Here is a 19,241-nt window from a genome sequence, read left to right as displayed (position 1 = left end):
AAGTGACATTTTCTGAACCGTATGTAGCTGCATGTCACAAAAATACGAAACATATAGAATACTTTTAATATGAAATATTCGGTTGCAAAAGTTTAATTTGCACAGCTGATTGAGGTAAGACAAGTTGTGTTACAAAAACAGATTCCAGTAGTTGCTATAAAAATACACTCAATCCAGCTTGTGACACAAAGCGAGAGAATCCAGTATAATCCGATCACACAGTTTCCACAAAAATCATGAAAGTAACTAAGACGTACATTAGATTACCAATAAATAGTCAAGGCACGAACATTTCCAGACAACCAACTCTAAGTATCAAAATAATCTTTATTGGAAAATAGTAAGATTTTTTTTTTTTTTTTAAGAGTACAAATTTCAACACAGAATGATAACATAAGAGGAATGAGTGGTATCACAGAAAAGAACACAATATGGACATTTGAATTTAGCACAAATAAGAAAGATTTATAAGCAAGACACCTTTGTTGAATTTTGATTTTGTCAAGAGACAGGCATCAACATACTCAGAACTTTAGTCTAATCTTCATTTTTAAGGCACAACTTGTGACATATTCAGTCAAAATATTTTTACAAATTGAAAAACTTGCAGGTTTTTAAGTTTACAACAATGTAGATACAATTCAATGGTTCCTTGACAGCAGGTTCACAGAACAAATCTTTTTATATCCAATATATATACACATATATGTATATATACACAGCTATCAAAAACTAGGAAACACCTCAAATATACAAATTCAGGAAAAAACAAAGCATATAAAATATTCATCTTAATAAAAGCCAGCACTATCAATAGGATGAACAGTCAAAGCGAAAACAAACATTTTCAGTGCAAAACTAATCCAAATGCTCACACACTGGAGTTAAATGAAGCGACACTTCTGCAGGGGGCCAACAGTCGTCTCAGAGATTTGACACAAGAAATGTTAATTTCCACCTGAAACAAAAATGTCCACAGAAACTAAAAAAAATGAAGCATTTGCTAGTTCCAAAGAAACACCTGGTGTCGCTAAAGCTGAATGAAAACTCTTCTTAGATGGGAAATGCATTAAAAAGCAGTTGAACAAAGTAAATGAGAAAACGGATTTGACATCAACATACTTTAAAAGTTGAATGATGGTGTGACACTGTTGTTACATCTTGATGCAAAGTCTGTACATGTGGGCAAATGTAAAAACTGTTGTACATCTTCTGTCCAGTTATACTGTCACTAGCATTTGACTACAACTCGAGCATGATCTCATCTCTGATGAAAGATTAGCACATCCTTCAAACACTTTAAAACCTGTCTATATGTGAAATATCACAGCAAACGTTACAGTATAATTCCATGTTACTTCAGTTTCATAGCTCCTGCAGTGCTAGGAATAATCAGTCTGGTCCACTGTGGTAATTTGACATCTTTAGAGATGCCACCTTGTTTCATCAGCATCCTTTCTGCTCTACCTCCACCTCAGACACCACAGGCAGGACTAGATGGGAGATGCGACTCCAAAGTCCTCCGAACTTGTCAGCATCCATTGTATTGAAGGCAGCTTGGCTGCTGGACCCCACCAGCCTTTCTTTAACATAGTCTTGCACCATCTCCTCCACCTCCTTTAGGCTCAGCCCACCCCTGACCTCATCTTGAGGCAGTAGCACAGTGAACAACAGGAACACTCGCTTGTATGCAGCGTTCTCATGATCACAGTAGCGATAAAATATGAGGGTGGAGCCTGGAGGCAGATCTTCAAAACGATGAATGACTGCCACAGGTTTTTCACCCTCAAAGGCTGCTTGCAGCTGGGTGTCAATGTCCAGCTTCACCTCATCGCTGTCCTGGCCGGCTTTACTTGTTCCATTGATATGGAGGATGGAGGCATTGAGGGCAGACGAGAACGAGGAGGCCAGACCTTGAGCTAGGCAGCGCAGCGTCCTCTCAGCAGTTCGGCCTGCAGTCAAAATCAGACTGACTGGCTCTTTGGGATGTTCTGTTCTCAGGTGCTTCTCCAGGTGGATCTTGCTTTTCTTCCACAACTCAGGTTGCTGACTGGGAAACTGAGTCTCAAGAAGAGACAAGTGATCAGAAAACTTTTCTGGTTTTACAATCCTAGATGGAGATCCCCCAGCAGCATCCCTCTTTTGGAGTACAGGAATGAACTTGTATGCCATCAAGGTGGCAGAGCTGAACAGCACCAGGAGAACCAAAATCCATAAACATGACTTGAATCCTGAAAGGACACAAGACCAGATTCAGATGTAGTGAAGCAAATAATTAGGAAAAAGTATTTTCAGGTCTAAAGATAATCTAATTAACAAGACTATAGCTTACCTCTGGAGGAACTTCCAGAGCTTCTCTTGGTAACATCAAGTTTCTTTATACAATCTAAAAGAGAAAATCTCATTAAATCAATGTCAAAACTGGCACAACTATATCAGATGTCACTAAGGACTGTAATATTCAGCTGAAGCTGCAATACCTTGTTTTTTGTGACGAACAGATTGTGGAGGAATGTTATTTACACGTCGCAGTACTGTCTCAGATTTCACCGAGGCTGGATACACGCTTGGAACACGGTAATTAACTCTGGGTACATCTACAGATGAGGCTGAGTGTGTTAATGTAAAAATCTTTTCAGAAATGTCAGTACATTCAACAGGAACTTACAATGCAACTTTCTTGACTAAATATCCCCACATAAAAATATCTACAGTGTAGTACCAGTGCTCTTGGCTTTGAGCTCCATTGTCCTCTTGTAGTCTTTGATGCTGGTGATCTTGGGCTTCGGCACGTCATGTCTGTTTGCCGGTGGTCTGATTTGCTTGGGAGGTTTGGCAGGGGATGCAGGTGCTTTTGTTGATGGTTTTACTGAAAAACAAACAAGCCCGGTTAGGTCAGCTGCATTATAGTCCCTTTGCATGCAGTGAATGGTCCAGCGTTTCCTACCTGTCTTGGTTTCTATGAAGTCTAAATCCTCATTTATGGTATGACTGGTTTTGCAGCGTTCACCAAGCACTACTCGAGGGTTTAAATTCACATCTCTTCGGGCACCTGAAAAATACAGGAGGAAAATTTTAATTCAAATTTAACTGCTATGCCATCAAATTGGATGGCATGTTCGTTATTTGATGGCAGCTGCAAACATTAGCAGATATACACTATCAGACAAAACTTTGGACACACCTTCTCATTTAATGGTTTTTCTTTATTTTCAAGACTATTTACATTGTAGATTCTCACTGAAGGCATCAAAACTATGAATGAACACATACGGAATTATGCAGTAAACAAAAAAGTATGAAATAAGTCAAAACATGTTTTATATTTTACATTCTTCAAAATAGCCACCCTTTGCACACTCTTGGCATTCTCTCCATGAGCTTCATGATGTAGTGACCTGAAATGGTTTTCCAACAGTCTTGAAGGAGTTCCCAGAGATGCTGAGCACTTATTGGCCCTTTTGACTTCACTCTGCGGTCCATCTCATGCCAAACCATCTGGATTGTTTTCAGGTCAGGTGACTGTGGAGGCCAGGTCATCTGATGCAGCACTCCATTACTCTGCTTCTTGGTCAAATAGCCCTCACATAGCCTGGAGGTGTGGCAGATGACCTGGCCTCCACAGTCACCTGACCTAAACCCGACCCAGATAGTTTGGGATGAGATGGACCGCAGAGTGAAGGCAAAAGGGTCAACAAGTGCTCAGCATCTTCAGGGAGTCACTTGAAAACCATTTCAGGTGACGACCTCATGAAGCTCATCGAGAGAACGCCAAGAGCGTGCAAAGCAGTGATCAAAGCAAAGGGTGACTATTTTGAAGAATCTAAAATGTAAAACATGTCATCATCATGTGACTTTTTTCACTCTTTTTTTGTTCACAACACAATTCCATATGTGTTCATTCATAGTTTTGATGCGTTCACTGAGGATCTGCAATGGAAAGAGTCATGAAATTAAAGAAAAACCATTAAATGAGAAGTTGCGTCCAAACTTTTGACTGACAGTGTATCAAAGCACAAATAGGAAAAAAATGACTGTGGTTCTATCAGTAGTGATGCTCTGGATGGAATCTTCATGCAAAACACTTGTCTTTTTTCACTGTGTATTTGCTGACCAATACAAAAGACAAAGGGTGAAAGGTAAAGTAGAGTGAAAGGGGATCAGCAAATCCCATGTTGCACTTTCTCTTTACACCACATACAGGCAATATAACACATTGTATAACGACAAAAACTCTTAAGAAATGACCTTGTCTAGTGCTGGGCAACAACTCAGTCAACTGGTAAGTCAACCAATAGAAAAAAGCATCAGCGTGATTGGTCAAACCTAAATGTGTCATTTATCAAGCAAAAAACATGTAAATATTGGCCAATTCCAGCCTCTCACATGAGATAATCTGTTGCCTGTAAATTATGTTAAAAATATTATTGACCATACTTATTTTCATATTTTATCAGAACAATCAAAAAACATGTAATTTGCACCAATAATAAACAGTGTTTACTCGCAGCCCTAACCTTGGTACGTTTCTGGCAGACGAGTGTCACGAGGAGAATCCTGTTGTGGCATTTCCTGGTCTCCACTTTTCTCCATGTCTTCACCTGATTCCTGGACATCCATCTCATCTTGATCCCCCCTGCCGTCCACTGGTCCTTCAGTGTCCAGCCGGCTCTTCTTGCTTGGGGATTCTGTTAAGTAACAAACAAAAACCCACATTTGCTTAAATCACATTGAACAGCGCAGACTGAGGGTTTGTTGTATCCAAGCAAGTAGTGGAGCATCTACCTTCCTCTTCCAAGTCCTTCTCCTCATCTTTGGAACCATTGATTACTGCACCAGGAGCTTTCTTTTCTAAGTCCTTTCTGACCCTCTTTAAAGGACCCCTGGGGGTCGCTTCAAAGCTCAATACTGGAAAGCAAACAGAGAGAAAAAGATAATGTAGGGAGTGAGTGTCTACAAACACTGTAGGCAAAAAAATTGCCATAAAGTGGCCGAGCAGCGTTTAAAGACTACGTTTATTCCGTGGCAATTTCAAGTACAAGAAGAGTCTACACTGCTAAAGTCAGCGAATATTAGTCAAAGGGGAAATCCAAACACATTTTTGTTAGACTTTGTGTGAGCGAAGGTTAGTTAGCTCAGAGGGCTAAGCTAGCTAACGGCCACTACAGTCTATTTGCTCAACTTTACCTGACGTGTGTCGCGTCGAGCGTCTCAGAGAACGAGAATCTTTACTTTCAGAAACCTTGGAATCCATTTATGACCAAAACTCGACCGAGTAAAGCCAAAAACATCAATTAAAAAACACGGCGTAGCATCGTGTCCATATATAGAAAAGCAGTCGACTTCCCTGTAATTGTTAGGGGATACATTTCGTGACAGGACGCGGAAACGGAAATACGTGGCACCACATCGCGCTATCTGCATAGAAACGAGGAGTTGCCGAGGGTTCCGCTCCGACGTCATCGATCTGTCAGTGCGACACACTTAACTAAAAAAAAACAGCTAAGGAAGCGGGATATTGGTCATAATCCACGGCGATGTGATCGAGGATGCGTTTGGTATGAAACATTATCCATAAATACCTACCTATTAATATGGTTTTTAAGTTACAGAAAGGCAATTCTTTAACACTAAACCTGTCTATTTGCTTTGCTAACTGTTAGCATCTCTCAGCCGGGGCTAGCTTAGCTTTCCTGTCTGACAGTTGACCCATTAGCTAGTTAGCTAAGGCACCTGTTCATGAAGAATGGAGGTCTGTCGCATATTAAAGCTTAATTCCGACTGAACAGTTTTTGTAGAAACATTTCAAATTAGCTAACAGGGTCACTCTCCTCTTCGGTTTGATTACTTAGTGCTAGCAGCAAGTTCAGTTGTAAGTTAGCCGCCAAATATTATTCATCCAAACCGGGGAATTGTTCACCCAAACACTCCAATGAGTGCAACTTTACTCATGAACTGTTGTGTTGTTTGCTGTTAGCAAAAGCAGTGAAAGACTGCCTTCGAGCCTGCTCCTGTTGACAGGTGCATGAGCTGTTTTACAACATCAGCGTGGACTTTGAACGTGTGACAACTCACTTCATGAAACTAATAACTAATCAGCTTTGAAATGACAGATGTACTGTAATATACCAATGTTTTATGCAGCCTTGAGCTGTCCAGCGAACCCATATGAGTGAAGTTCCCTCATCCAGAGACATGGCAGAGGAAGGCGACTCCCAACAGCACACAGCAGGTACTGAAAAGCTAACGACAAACGACAAAACATCTGTTGACCTAACATACACAAAACAGTTTCATCACTGTTTTTATTACCTTAATTTCTGACAGATCTCAAGAAAGACGAAGCACACCCTACAAATTCCGATCACGTTCCAGCATGTGATGAGCACAAACCAACTGATGGCTCAGATGGTAAATTATTCAAGCAAAGTCAGGCGTACACCATTCTCTGTGTCTTCTCTAAATGTGTTTCTACTTCCACTTTACTAATCTAAAATTGTTTTTGTCTCACCTAATAAGTTTCAGATTCTTCATCACATCTTTAATTGGCAAAGCTAAAAATGACAATGGTGAAAACATGAAGCAGGCTGTTGAAAATAAGGAAGAAAAGCAAACACCTCTAACCATATGGGCAACCTGGAATGACAATATGATCCTTGGAAATTGAAGATTAAACATGCAATCAGTCCGACTCCAACTCAGATGACACCTAATTCTGCTTCTATTGCAGATGGAGAAAAGAAGACAGCGCCTCCTACAGGAAAATCTTCAGGAGAAGACAACAGCAGCCTTCATGAAGATGATGAAGAAAGTTATGGAGATTCCGACAGAAATGAGGAACAACCTGTCGTGGCTGAGGCAACCCCCGGTTAGTATTCCTGTTCAGCTGGAATCCATTAAATATTTGGATTTGTTTAGTCTTCAGGTATATTAGTTTAGTTCTAAATTAATCAGCTTTATCTTCATAATTAATACTTGAGCATCGTATTTTAAATTTTATTTTAGACAGGTACAGTTGTAACTTATAGCTTTTTGTGTGATTTTAATGTTTAAAATTTAAATTACTCAGGAAAAATTAACACCATAAATAACTGTGTAATTTAAGTAATTAAGCTTGTTAGGTTAATTTGTGAGGCCAGTGGTATTCACTGAAACTTATCAACTCAGATGACACCTAATTCTGCTTCGACTGCAGACGGAGATTCTGCTGAAAAGAAGACGGCGCCTCCTACAGGAAAATCTTCAGGAGAAGACGACAGCAGCCTTCATGAAGATGGTGAAGAAAGTCATGGAGATTCCGACAGAAATGAGGAACAACCTGTCGTGGCTGAGGCAACCCCCGGTTAGTATTCCTGTTCAACTGTTATATTTGCTAACTTCAAAAAGCTTGCATCAGGCCTCTGACCAGTGTTGTTTGTCTTAGTTGGGGCTTTTAGTTTATTTACTGATGTACTTCATATTAATGTTTATTTTAGAAGCCCTGTGATGCAACTGGTTGCCTAATTTACAGAAATTCTTTGTGACTTTATGGCAGCTTGCAGAGTAACACACCAAATAGAACTGAATGGGGAAATATTGCCAGTTACGTTCTAATTTTTAAAAACAATCCATATCACATTCCATTTCTAGGGTATATGTAGCCTTATTACAGTGAGTTTGGCAATGGAAACTTTTGTACAACCTTCTCTAAACCCGCTTCAAATGTAACTGTAGGAACACAAATGCCGAAGCTGTTGTTGAAGTTAAACTGCTCTAATTTTATCAGGAGAAGACCACAAAAAGGAGGAGAAACCACCAGCAACAGCCACTTTACCGATCTCTGGTGACAGACAGGACGACCAGGCTGATGGACCCAAAACTACGACTGATGAAAAACCTTCAGCCACAAACCACACCAACACTGACGCTGGAGAGGGTGAGTGTGACCTTTCTGAAGTGTCACTGACTGTAAAATTGATTTTCTGCTTCAGAGTCCTGAGCTTCTGGGCCTCCCACAAAAAATAATAATAATAAATTACATTTTTAAATAAAACACAGCATAATACACATAAAACTAAAAGAAAGCTTGCTCGTAAGGAATCCATTAAATATTTGGATTTGTTTAGTCTTCAGGTATATTACTTTAGTTCTAAATTAATCAGCTTTATCTTCATAATTAATACTTGAGCATCCTATTTTAAAATTTATTTTAGAGAGGTACAGTTGTAACTTATAGCTTTTTGTGTGATTTTAATGTTTAAAATTTAAATTACTCAGGAAAAATTAACACCATAAATAACTGTGTAACTTCAGTAATTAAGCTTGTTAGGTTAATTTGTGAGGCCAGTGGTATTCACTGAAACTTATCAACTCAGATGACACCTAATTCTGCTTCGACTGCAGACGGAGATTCTGCTGAAAAGAAGACGGCGCCTCCTACAGGAAAATCTTCAGGAGAAGACGACAGCAGCCTTCATGAAGATGATGAAGAAAGTTATGGAGATTCCGACAGAAATGAGGAACAACAGGACAATCAGGCTGATGGACCCAAAACTACGACTGATGAAAAACCTTCAGCCACAAACCACACCAACACTGACGCTGGAGAGGGTGAGTGTGACCTTTCTGAAGTGTCACTGACTGTAAAATTGATTTTCTGCTTCAGAGTCCTGAGCTTCTGGGCCTCCCACAAAAAATAATAATAATAATACTTCAGTTAATACTTCAGCATTTTTTTATATATATATATATATATATATATATATTTATTAGGGCTGCAACTAATGATGAATCGCTGCATCGTACATATATATGCACGATATGCACGGATGTCCGTGTTCAGCGCTCCGCTCAGATGGTGATTTCTGTTGCACTGCATGCTCACTTCCACTTTTGATGACGTATCGTGCTCAGACGATTCATCGATTCATCATTAGTTGCAGCCCTAATATATATATATATATATATATATATATATATGTATCATGTGATTGCTGTAATCTGTCAACACAAATGCATTGTTTTTTATCAACATTTGTCCTGTATTACATAATGCACAATTAGAAGTAATGAGAACTGGTTTTATTGCCAAGTAGTTTTTCATATATGAAGAATTGATTTGGTGACATTAAACGCTGATGAGCAGAAAACTTTTAAAGAAGGATAATAGCATTTTACTGAAGCAAATAAACGGTATTTGTGACAAATCCAAGAGATTCTAAGTGTGTAAAAGTAATAGAACTGTTTGCAGTGTGCAGAAATGTGCAATTTTTTCCCAAGAATGTGCAAAATTACACAATATGTGGTGTAAACAACTTGAGATGTGTAAAGGAGAATAGTAATCCTATTTTTAAAAAGTTGTGCGTTATTGTCATGCATCGTGTCAATAATTTATTAACTACTTTATGCATTGTATTGTAAGTGTATTATTTTTCTCCATAGGAATCAGAAGATACTTGGCAGCAGTGTGTATCATGGTTTTTGTAGCTATCTTGGTGCAGCATCTCTTCCAACCTGAGTCACCGCCTCAGAAAAGCGATGTGCGGCAAATAGACATCTTCCTCAAGCAGATGGAAGAAGTAAAGACTAGGTTTCCTAACCAGCGTGCTGAGCTCTGGAACAGGGCCAGGATCCACCTGCAGAGGCATCTCCTGACAGCTCAGCCCACAGAGCCGGTGAGCCTGATCCTGACCGCCGGCCTCAGAGCTGAGAGGACGCTGCACTGCCTCGCTCAGGGTCTGGCCTCCGCCTTCTCTTCTGCCCTCAACGCCTCCGTCCTCCACATCGATGGAGCCAGCAAAGCCAGTGAGGACAGCGACCAGGTCAAACTGGACATTGACAGCAAGTTGCAGGGAGCTTTTGAAGGAGACAAACCCGTGGCCGTCATTCATCGCTTCGAAGAGCTCCCTCCGGGCTCCACTCTTATTTTTTATCGCTACTGTGACCACGAAAATGCCGCATACAAAAAAACATTTCTGATCTTCACTGTGCTGCTGGGGGAAGAAGAGGAGATTCCTGCCAAGATTCGCTTGAGTGCGGTGGAGGAGATGGTGGACGACCACCTCCAGAAAAAGTTTCTGACGCATGGCCACCCTGTGTCTTTTGACAGGATGGACCTCGACAAGTACGGTGGACTGTGGAGCCGCATTTCTCACCTCATCCTCCCTGTGGCAGCAGAGGAAAGAATAGAGCATGAAGGCTGCTAGAGGACATGAACAGCCCATCATCTGAACTTTTAGTCCAAGCACTCAGCTGCTGCAGATCTGTCAGAACTTTCACTGAGGGTCATCGTGGGGTAAACCGGGTTTCTTACATATACTAAATTAAAGCTCATTACAAATGAAGACATCAAGCATAGATAAGAGACATTATGATGTAGAATATTTGTAAAAGTTTCTATGACCATTCACCAAGAAAAAAAAACATTTGAGGAAAAGGCTGTGGCACTTTATTCTTTGAGTCTTTTGATCAGATGTAATTACAGACTGACTGCAAAATGAAGTAAATCGGGAGCTTATTTGGATTTTGTGATACAATTTTAATGGTAACTGCTAAATTTCACAAAGTGTTATCTGATGTAAGACTTGATTGTTCTGTGGATAATGATCACTTCAGAGTTAAAAGGCCAAACTATTGTGTTGGTTTCGCAGCACAGGGTTTATTATTGTCACGATTCATGTCTTCTGTGATTCTCAAACCTTCACGGCACCACGGGCCTTAACTGAACAACCCATGTCCTTTTTTTTCTATATGCATATACATGTTCCACTTCTGGAAGTCAGATGACGAGTGCATAAATGAAATGTGCCTTAAAATGACAATAAACTTGCTGTATAATCTGAAATGCTTTCTTGTAACTGGAGTGAACGTTGTGGCTGCTAGAGGGCAGCAAATCCTCAGCTGACTTCTGATGGTAAGCAGCTGAACAGCGTCAATAGATGCAACAGGCTGCAAATGGTTTTGAAGTTAAACAATATGCATAATTTATAACTTTTAAATGCAGGTTCTGCTGCAAATCTGATAGGAATAGGAGATTAGACTGAAGCTTTCGGGGTAAGTTAAGTTCACAGTAAAAAGCTGCAGATGAGTCTTTTGAAGCGCTTCAACTCCTCCTAGCAGTCTGATCAGATCCGCCTCCTGTCAGCCGCAGCAGCAGCAGCAGATGCCAGCTGTTCTCCCGCAGACTGCACGGACTTTCTGGACCCAGAACACATTCGTTGTCTAACTGTCTGAAGATGAAATCGCGCTGTGAAGCTGAATCTGTCCATTAGAATCCATTTTAATGCACTTCTGACACTTTAGAATATAGAAGCAGGATATGAGATTTTCTTGCAGCTGAACTGACTGGTGACAGTCTGCTTTCTCTGCTCTGCTCTGGGAGCCTCAGCATGTATAAACTATGGATTGTGGTCGTGATGTGCTGTGCTCTTTTTCACTGGGGCTCTGCAGCGCCACAGTCAGCGGGTGCAGAGCCCAGACCTCGACCTGAAAGCAGGGCAGAGGAAAATGACACGCTGGAAGAGGAGCTAGAAGGTCAGGAGAGCATCCTGTCGAAGGTAGGAGAAGACAGACCGACACTGTCTTTCATGGATGTTTCATCATTTTGTGCGTAAAAATGCAAACGTGTCTGGTTGAGCCTGGTGGAAAATCTATCCGTCCTCTTCTCTTTGTAGCTGCTGGGTGATTATGACAAAGTGAAAGCCCTCTCAGAAGGCTCTGACTGTCGGTGTAAATGTGTTGTCAGACCCCTGAGCAGGAGCGCCTGTCGGCGGATAGAAGAAGGAAGCGCCGCTGCGCAGGACTTCTACACCGTGGAGACGATCACCTCTGGACCGGAGTGCAAGTGCGCCTGCATCGCTCCTCCGTCAGCGGTGAACCCGTGCGAGGGAGAGTTCAGGCTAAAAAGACTTAGGGAGGCTGGAAAAGAGAATGTCAAGGTGAAGTGTCATCCTGCACATTTTCCATCCACACCAGAGCTCCCACTTCACTTAGTCACCACGATCCAGAGAAATGTGCTGCTCTGCTCCCCGCCTCTTGGTTTCTAGGGAGCTCTGGATCAGTGGAGTCATGGATACAACAGCTGATCACTTTCACAGAAGAACCTCATATTTGACCCATAACTAGAGACTCAGAGGTTGAATGGGTCTATTTTTACGCATGTTTTGATTGGTACAGTCTTCTGATGGAGTCCACTTGATCCCTTTAGCTGTCCACCATCCTGGAGCTGCTGGAGGGTTCCTTCTATGGGATGGATCTGCTGAAGCTTCACTCCGTCACCAATAAGCTCCTGGACAGAGTGGAGAACATCGAAAAGGTACAGAAACAGTGTCAAGATCAAGCCAACTACTGCATATAGGTATAACACATTCGATTGTTGTGGTGGCTTCATTTAAAGGATCCAGTTTTCAGCTTTATTTCAGTCTCCTGAAAGATGAGCTCACTTTCCATTTTATGTGGAACTTTAGCTGCCTAAGGATTGACCCCCCCTTTAAAAATCAACAGAATCCTTCTTAAAAAGTACAATAATAAATTTTTAAAAGATGAAAACATCACCAAAATGTTAAATGACTCAGAAGAGTTTTTACTCAACAAAATGTGTCGGCTTAAATTAAATAGCATAAAGAGTAGAAATTCTTTAATATATAGCAAGAAATTGAATAGCACTGAACCATTTGACTAACAACAGTGAAGTGGCAATTAGTTAAAAGTTGTAAAAATGAGATTGTAAGCTAACAATACTCACAGATTGAAAGTTGTAGAAATTTTTAATGCAGAGTTGGAAGTTTCACAGATAAAAACCGATATTCAGATTTAAGGCTAAGGATTCTGACTGTGTTAAAACTGTATGCAAAGTCTTCCGAGTTACCTAAAAGCAGTTTTTTTTTTTTACAATTTGAAATACCTTGAACAGCCACACAGTGGTTTCAGTCAAATTAATTTGGGTGGAGCCGCTGGAAGTTTACAGTAGTCACCAAACTTCACAAAAGAACCACGAACATCGTAAATCATGAAGTTTTACAGGTGCAGCAGAACCAGGTGCAATCCAAGCTGAATGGAATCACCTGTTTGAGTGTGCTGTGGGTTCAAATGTGGTCAAAATGAACTTCATAGAGCAACTTGTAATGACTGGATTTGAAGGATAAAGATAAGAGTCCTTAGATTTTACAGGTTTTAACACCTCACTATCAACAGCGGCTGGGAAAGAGTTAAATTTGCAACCATATTTAGCTCAAAAATGCTTGAATTATTAAGACTTAGATTGAAAACTTTCACTGATTTAACTGATATTAAATTTGATGAGTTTAATTAACATCCAGCACCATTGAATAAACACGTACAACATGCTGTATCTGCCTGATTTTATGAAAGCTGTGATGCGCAAACTGTCAGAACAACAGTTACACTTATTTCTGAAAGAACCCTTTTTACAGCGTTGGCTACAGAGTCGGATCATTAGTAGAGTATTCTCATTATTTTATTAGTTTCAGTTGCGTCTGTCCAGCTGTGACATGTGAAAAGGTCATCAGTGAGCATTTTCAAGTCCATTCTAGGAAGCAAGGGAGCATCAAGTGCACTGAAACTGTATCACAGAGGACATTTTGACACGTCAGCTGTAAAAACCCCAATGAATGATGGCTGAGTTCCATTTAGCTGCTTCAGTTTCACAGCCTTGTTTTGTCAAAGCTAAATGGGGCACTTGAATAAAACCTAGTGATCATTTCCTGCAATAATAAATCATTACGACAGCAGTGAAAGTCCGTAATGACTCAAGATGAAAGGCAATGCCCTGGAAGTTTTCTTCTTCTTCTTCTGTTAGTAATCATGACCACAGCCTGTTTTCCATAAAGCATGCATAATCTGTCTGCCAATATGTCGATTTGTCCATGACCGCATGAAGGTGGTGTCCTCGAATCACGCCGTGGACGAGGTGAAGCCCCAGGAGAGGCCTCCCATCCAGGCAGATGTGACTCAGAGGCCACCAACTCCACTTCCACGACAGCATCAGGAGGAGAAAAAACTCAGTGAGGTCGGCAGAGCTGCAGCATTTCAAAACCCAGAGGTTAGTGTGACGTCTTAGCGCTGATATTAAATGGGTAACTATGGTAACAGAGTAGCTACATACCTCATGGTAGTAGCAGTAATTATTTGCCTGTGATTGCTGCCTTGACATAACATGGCATTTGTATTTTATTCTTAATTATTGTTGCACAAATAAAAACAGCATACTATGTGTAAGAACAAGCAGTTTGTTTTTGTTTTTGTTTTTTTTTGCTTCTGTCACATTTTCACTTCCCATTTGCTCATTTTTTGCTGCAAATATAAAGTTCAGCACCTCTATGGAAACAGCTCAACCATGGATAGAAGTAGAAAGAACTCAGAACTGTCTCTCATGCAGTGTGACAGTTAAGATGCCATAAATTGTAAATAAAAGAGAGGATAAAAGCTGAATTTCTTTCATTTTGAAATATTTAAAAACAAAAAACACGAAATCAAATTATTCAAGATGTTTTTTAAGTGTCCAAGTGGGGAAAAGTGGTGACTCTACATGCTATAGATAGATACTGACACTGTGTACATTTTTAATTTGTTCCCATGCTTGTCTCATTTGTGTTCTGTGTAGACATTGCCTGCAGTCCAGATGAAAAATTTCTGCATTTTTGTCTTGTGGCTGTTGGGTGCTGCTGTGCTACTAATGGCTTCCTGATTGCATAAGGGAAAGCAGAATTTTTTTGCATTTCACAGAATTTAGTTGGGGCAAACCATTTATTTTGGGGGCAAATTTTAAATCAAGACGTGTGGAGTAAAATAGTTTTGATTAAATATGATGATTGTATGCTTAGATTTGGTCAAATTTTTTTGACAGAATGCCAAATCACACACGAGTAATTAAAGGACCCTATTAAAGTTCAAATTTCACTGATTCTTTCTGCTTTTAAAGTTTCTGGCTGTTAAATTTTAACATTTCTGCATTTAAAAAAAAAAAAAGACAACCCAAATTTCATATCTGCAGGCATATTTGGGGTTTCAAAAGGTTAATTATCCAAAAAGGCAAAGTTAAGCTGTAAGAAACATGCTTTTAAAGCACTTAGTGTCATTATCATTAAACACCGACAGAGCACATGCACGTTTTTTATATTTACTCCTTGTTTTTTTGAGGAATCACTGTGTATTTAACTAGTAAATAAATATAATTACTGTACCTGCTGCTACACTCTTGCTTGATACTTATGTATGTAACTTTCTGTGATGTAATTCTGAGAACAATTTAATAGAATCTTTAAGTTCTTTATCCTTTACTGCACACGTGGATCTCGTCAAATTGTTCCAGATCTCTTCCGAAGACTTTAATTAAATGAACCAAATTTAGAAAAAGGACAAGGATAAAAGAGGTGATTGGATTCACATGTTGCTGCTCAGCGCAGCAACGTTCCTCCAAAACAAAAGGAATAATTACGTGATTTTTTCCACCTCCTCCTTCATAAATGATGGTCTCCATGACTAAGAACCAAGAATGTGTAAAACAGTTATGGAGGTAATTGGAAGGATTGGCAGGAGCTGTGGACAATAGCAGACCTCGGACTGGTGACTGTAATGCTGAGCCTTGATCCATGACAGCTTTACTATAAAGCTGAGACTCTGTCCTGCAGAGTTGCACTAGCCTGGACAGCACGTGATTGATTTACTAGATTAATATGTTTCTTAAGACAACTTTTAAGAAGCAAGTTTATTAATGAGATGTAATGCTAATCTTTTGGTTAACTTGTGATTTAAAGTTTCCTCTTTCTTAAAGGCAAAATTAGATTTATTGTGACAGTTTTTGGTCATGATTTCATCTCGAATAAACATATTATGGTGAAATATTCAGTGTAGATATCAATCACAGTTTAAACTGACCCCCTGCTTCAGCTCTGACCTGCTGTTCTTCCAACTGTTTTCATACACAGTGTCTTTGCCACATAATGACTCATTGCTTCCATAATTCAGAATATTCTTATGCCGGTTGCGAAAAATTAGTAAACTCTCTGTCGTAGCGGTCAGTATTGACAAATACTGGCAGGGTTTATAGCCAAACAGATGTACTGTTCTCATCTGGTTGCTGAGATGAAGGACTTTGCTTCACAGAAGTTTTCCTCTCTGTGTGTCCCTAACAGGAACAGTATGAAGGGAGGTTTATTACGGAAAAACCACCCTTCCTACAGACAGATGGCTCCGGTCAGATCATTGAGGTCAGGCATCAGGTGACTCCCAAAAATGTGGCTAACAAGGAGGCTTCTCAGGTGTCGAAGGCTGGCCCCAATGGGATGATCATCAGAGGGATGACTTTTTATAAATCTGAGCCAGATCCAATGGTCGCAGATGATGGGGAGCCTGGAGAGAACTGTAAGTTTAACCATCAGTCACGTCTAAAGCACAGAAAAAGATCTATACCAATTAGAAACCTACAAAATATCCACATCGAAGTGTTAATTATGGGAAGATAATCATATTACTTTATGTCAGAACATTGAGAGAAAGTCACAGAAGCTTAGATGCCCACCAGAACCTTCTGTGAACTTGTGGTCCCATTGCAAAAATATAGAAATGGGCTGGATCCATTGGCTTCTACAGTTTGTATGAAGTTCAGAGATGACTTGCAGTTAAAAAACATGTGCCCTCATTTTACATTTTCTCATGGTACTTCAACTTGACCACATCCTTCTCTCTCCCTGTCTTAGTTTTTGAGTATCATGGATTCAGTGGCGACGGCCCGGTCAACCTCTTCATTGAGGAGAATCTTCTTCAGCACAGAGCTCCTCGACCCAGGATGAGAGCAGGACCAAGAATGTTTCGACCCAAGTCAACGGGTCCTCTGCAGGACTCTAAGAAAACCAACCAGGCAGCAAAAACAAAAGAAACTGAGCCCACCCTGAAATCTCATGAGCTGAGTGACCCATCCCCAACTACTAGTGTCACTTCTGGACCAATTACTACAGCATATAAAAAGAGGACGGCAAACACTGAGCCTCCTACTACTCAAAGAGTTGCTGAAATCACAGAGACACCAATCCTTCAGGTGGTTGAACCAGCCACCACTTCTTCTGTAAGTGTCACCCCCAAGGAAACAACCGAAACTACACCAAACACAACTCAACCCTTAGAAAGTAAAGCCACAAAGGAAACTCTACTACCCATCACAACAAGAAATACACCCACTGATGTGATGGAAACCTCTACCCTGGAACTAAAAGACCAAATGCAAACCTCACCTGGCAGTGCTTCAGCTAGTAAAAGCTCTCTTCCACTAAATCCAACAACAGCAGCTCAAACTACCAACCCAGTGTCTACTACGACCATCACGACCCACGCTGGTCCGACATCTGCACCAATGCATCCCACAACAGCTTCCACAGCAGCGACCACTCAGGCAGCTTTTACAACACCACAAGAACACACCGAGTCCGCCTACTTCTCAGGCTCAGCTTGGCTTACTACCACTTTGCCTCCTGACACAACCACAGCTGAAACAACTACTTCTTCAGCCACCACCTCGACCAGACAGGCTGCACAAGTCAAACGGAAGTACAAAATCAGCTGGGAGGAGGAACAAGGGGAGGAGCCACACCTGGAATCAGACGAGCCGATGCAAAAGCAGGAAGAATCAGCTCTAAGGAAATCTGGTAAATCATTTTATACTATTTTTATTCACTCGCACAAATATGCTTTGGATTTGGTTATTAAAAATTACCAAATAGAAAGGACTGATTCAGTGGATATTTTCTAGAGTAAATTTCTAAACTCTTACCTTCAGTGCTCAGTCTTCTCTGTGGCAACTTCACTCCTTCCGTGATTCAGTCTAGTTAAAAACAAAAATCTCTGATCATTTTCAGACTCTTTGACATAGGTCTGATTGATGTTAAACTGTTTCAGATTCTCACTTGTAGCATCTTTTTTTAAGGGGAATGTAAGGACACTTTGGCAACCATCTCTGAACCAGTAACTCACAACACCTACGGCAGGGACGAGGGAGCCTGGATGAAAGATCCAAAATCTGATAATGACAAAATTTACGTCACAAACTACTATTATGGAAACAACCTTTTGGAGTTCCGCAACCTGGAGGTTTTCAAACAAGGTAAGCCAGAACCAGTTTTTGTAGTTTGATTTCCTCTTGGTTTTGATTAATCTCATTCTCCTTTGTCTTTTCAAGGCCGATTCACCAACTCCTACAAGCTTCCCTACAACTGGATCGGCACCGGCCACGTGGTCTACGACGGCGCCTTCTTCTACAACCGAGCCTTCTCCCGAGATATCATCAAGTTCGACCTGCGGCAGCGTTACGTGGCTGCCTGGACGATGCTGCACGACGCCCTGTTTGAGGAGTCATCGTCGCCGTGGGAGTGGCGCAGTCACTCGCACATCGACTTCGCCGTGGACGAGAGCGGCCTGTGGATCATCTACCCGGCGCTGGACGACGAGGGCTTCCTGCAGGAGGTGGTCGTCTTGAGTCGACTGAACCCGTCGGACCTCAGCATGCAGAGAGAGACCACGTGGAGAACCGGGCTCAGGAGGAACTACTTCGGGAACTGCTTCATCGTGTGCGGCGTCCTGTACGCTGTTGACAGCTACAGCCAAAGGGACGCCAACCTGGAATACGCCTTCGACACGCACACGAGTACTCAGATGATCCCCAGGATGCCCTTCATTAACAACTACACCTACACCACGCAGATTGACTATAATCCCAAAGAGGGAGTTTTGTACGCGTGGGACAACGGACATCAAGTCACGTACAACATCAAGCTCGCCTACGTAGACCCCTAGTGAGGGTTCCACAGTCCCTTTTTAGTTTTAATTCTGTGGTTTTCAATGGATTGTAGATCAGTCCACGTGGCCTTCGGTTTGGAGATAAATTGGGGCCAAATGTGCAAACATACTTCAGTATATTGTGTTTAAATGGTTCTTCTCAGTATTTTTTTATTTGTACCGAAAATGAATGAGCCTGATTCCTCAGTCAACACATCAAGTTGTACTGTATATATTGTAATGCTGTTAAGAAAAAAAGAAGCTCAGAATAATCAAGACGCATAGAATTCATAAAAGCTTACACTTTGAAACAATCCCATGTTTCTGTTTAATGCACACTATTTTGTATATTTCTTGCCATCATATCCCACGGGTCCTTTGTCATGTGAAAGCACTTATTCTCTCCATATCAGCCTGTTCTAAGGAGACTGCAATAAAGTTTGGAAACACTAACAGAAAATGTCTTCTTTGCTTGGCTA

General features: G+C 40.9%; 3 protein-coding genes across 8 annotated transcripts; 2 read left to right on the top strand and 1 right to left on the bottom strand.

Annotated features, from left to right (window-relative positions):
- Window positions 1-307: 307 nt before the first annotated feature.
- Window positions 308-5,390, bottom strand: LOC111562405 (torsin-1A-interacting protein 2-like). Of its 2 annotated transcripts, none has more exons than XM_023260904.3 (8): window positions 5,188-5,390; window positions 4,786-4,908; window positions 4,518-4,688; window positions 2,948-3,052; window positions 2,723-2,869; window positions 2,481-2,609; window positions 2,333-2,386; window positions 308-2,231 (listed from the first exon to the last, which is right to left on the bottom strand). In XM_023260904.3, the coding sequence occupies exons 1-8, from the start codon at window positions 5,252-5,254 to the stop codon at window positions 1,447-1,449; spliced, it is 1,581 nt and encodes a 526-aa protein (XP_023116672.2). In that variant the 5' UTR covers window positions 5,255-5,390; the 3' UTR covers window positions 308-1,446. The 2 variants fall into 2 exon arrangements, with proteins under 2 accessions (XP_023116672.2, XP_023116673.2); XM_023260905.3 differs by having other exon boundaries at window positions 2,481-2,597; window positions 5,188-5,385.
- A 10-nt stretch (window positions 5,391-5,400) lies between these two features.
- LOC111562406 (torsin-1A-interacting protein 2-like) lies at window positions 5,401-10,822 on the top strand. Of its 4 annotated transcripts, none has more exons than XM_055016908.1 (8): window positions 5,401-5,558; window positions 6,145-6,232; window positions 6,328-6,411; window positions 6,731-6,868; window positions 7,196-7,318; window positions 7,832-7,915; window positions 8,383-8,589; window positions 9,421-10,822. In XM_055016908.1, the coding sequence occupies exons 2-8, from the start codon at window positions 6,169-6,171 to the stop codon at window positions 10,182-10,184; spliced, it is 1,464 nt and encodes a 487-aa protein (XP_054872883.1). In that variant the 5' UTR covers window positions 5,401-5,558; window positions 6,145-6,168; the 3' UTR covers window positions 10,185-10,822. The 4 variants fall into 4 exon arrangements, with proteins under 4 accessions (XP_054872883.1, XP_054872882.1, XP_054872885.1 ...); XM_055016907.1 differs by having other exon boundaries at window positions 7,196-7,342; window positions 7,766-7,915; XM_055016910.1 differs by lacking the exon at window positions 7,196-7,318 and having other exon boundaries at window positions 7,766-7,915.
- Window positions 10,823-11,122: 300 nt separating this feature from the next.
- On the top strand, window positions 11,123-19,222 carry olfml2ba (olfactomedin-like 2Ba). Of its 2 annotated transcripts, none has more exons than XM_023260901.3 (8): window positions 11,123-11,534; window positions 11,652-11,915; window positions 12,185-12,292; window positions 13,877-14,038; window positions 16,131-16,359; window positions 16,695-17,636; window positions 17,915-18,091; window positions 18,167-19,222. In XM_023260901.3, the coding sequence occupies exons 1-8, from the start codon at window positions 11,367-11,369 to the stop codon at window positions 18,778-18,780; spliced, it is 2,664 nt and encodes an 887-aa protein (XP_023116669.2). In that variant the 5' UTR covers window positions 11,123-11,366; the 3' UTR covers window positions 18,781-19,222. The 2 variants fall into 2 exon arrangements, with proteins under 2 accessions (XP_023116669.2, XP_035799707.2); XM_035943814.2 differs by having other exon boundaries at window positions 11,395-11,534; window positions 11,723-11,915.
- Window positions 19,223-19,241: the final 19 nt, after the last annotated feature.

The sequence above is a fragment of the Amphiprion ocellaris genome, chromosome 2, assembly GCF_022539595.1.
Source record: "Amphiprion ocellaris isolate individual 3 ecotype Okinawa chromosome 2, ASM2253959v1, whole genome shotgun sequence".
NCBI classification, from domain to species: Eukaryota; Metazoa; Chordata; class Actinopteri; family Pomacentridae; genus Amphiprion; species Amphiprion ocellaris.
This window is presented reverse-complemented; position numbering and strand designations above follow the sequence as displayed.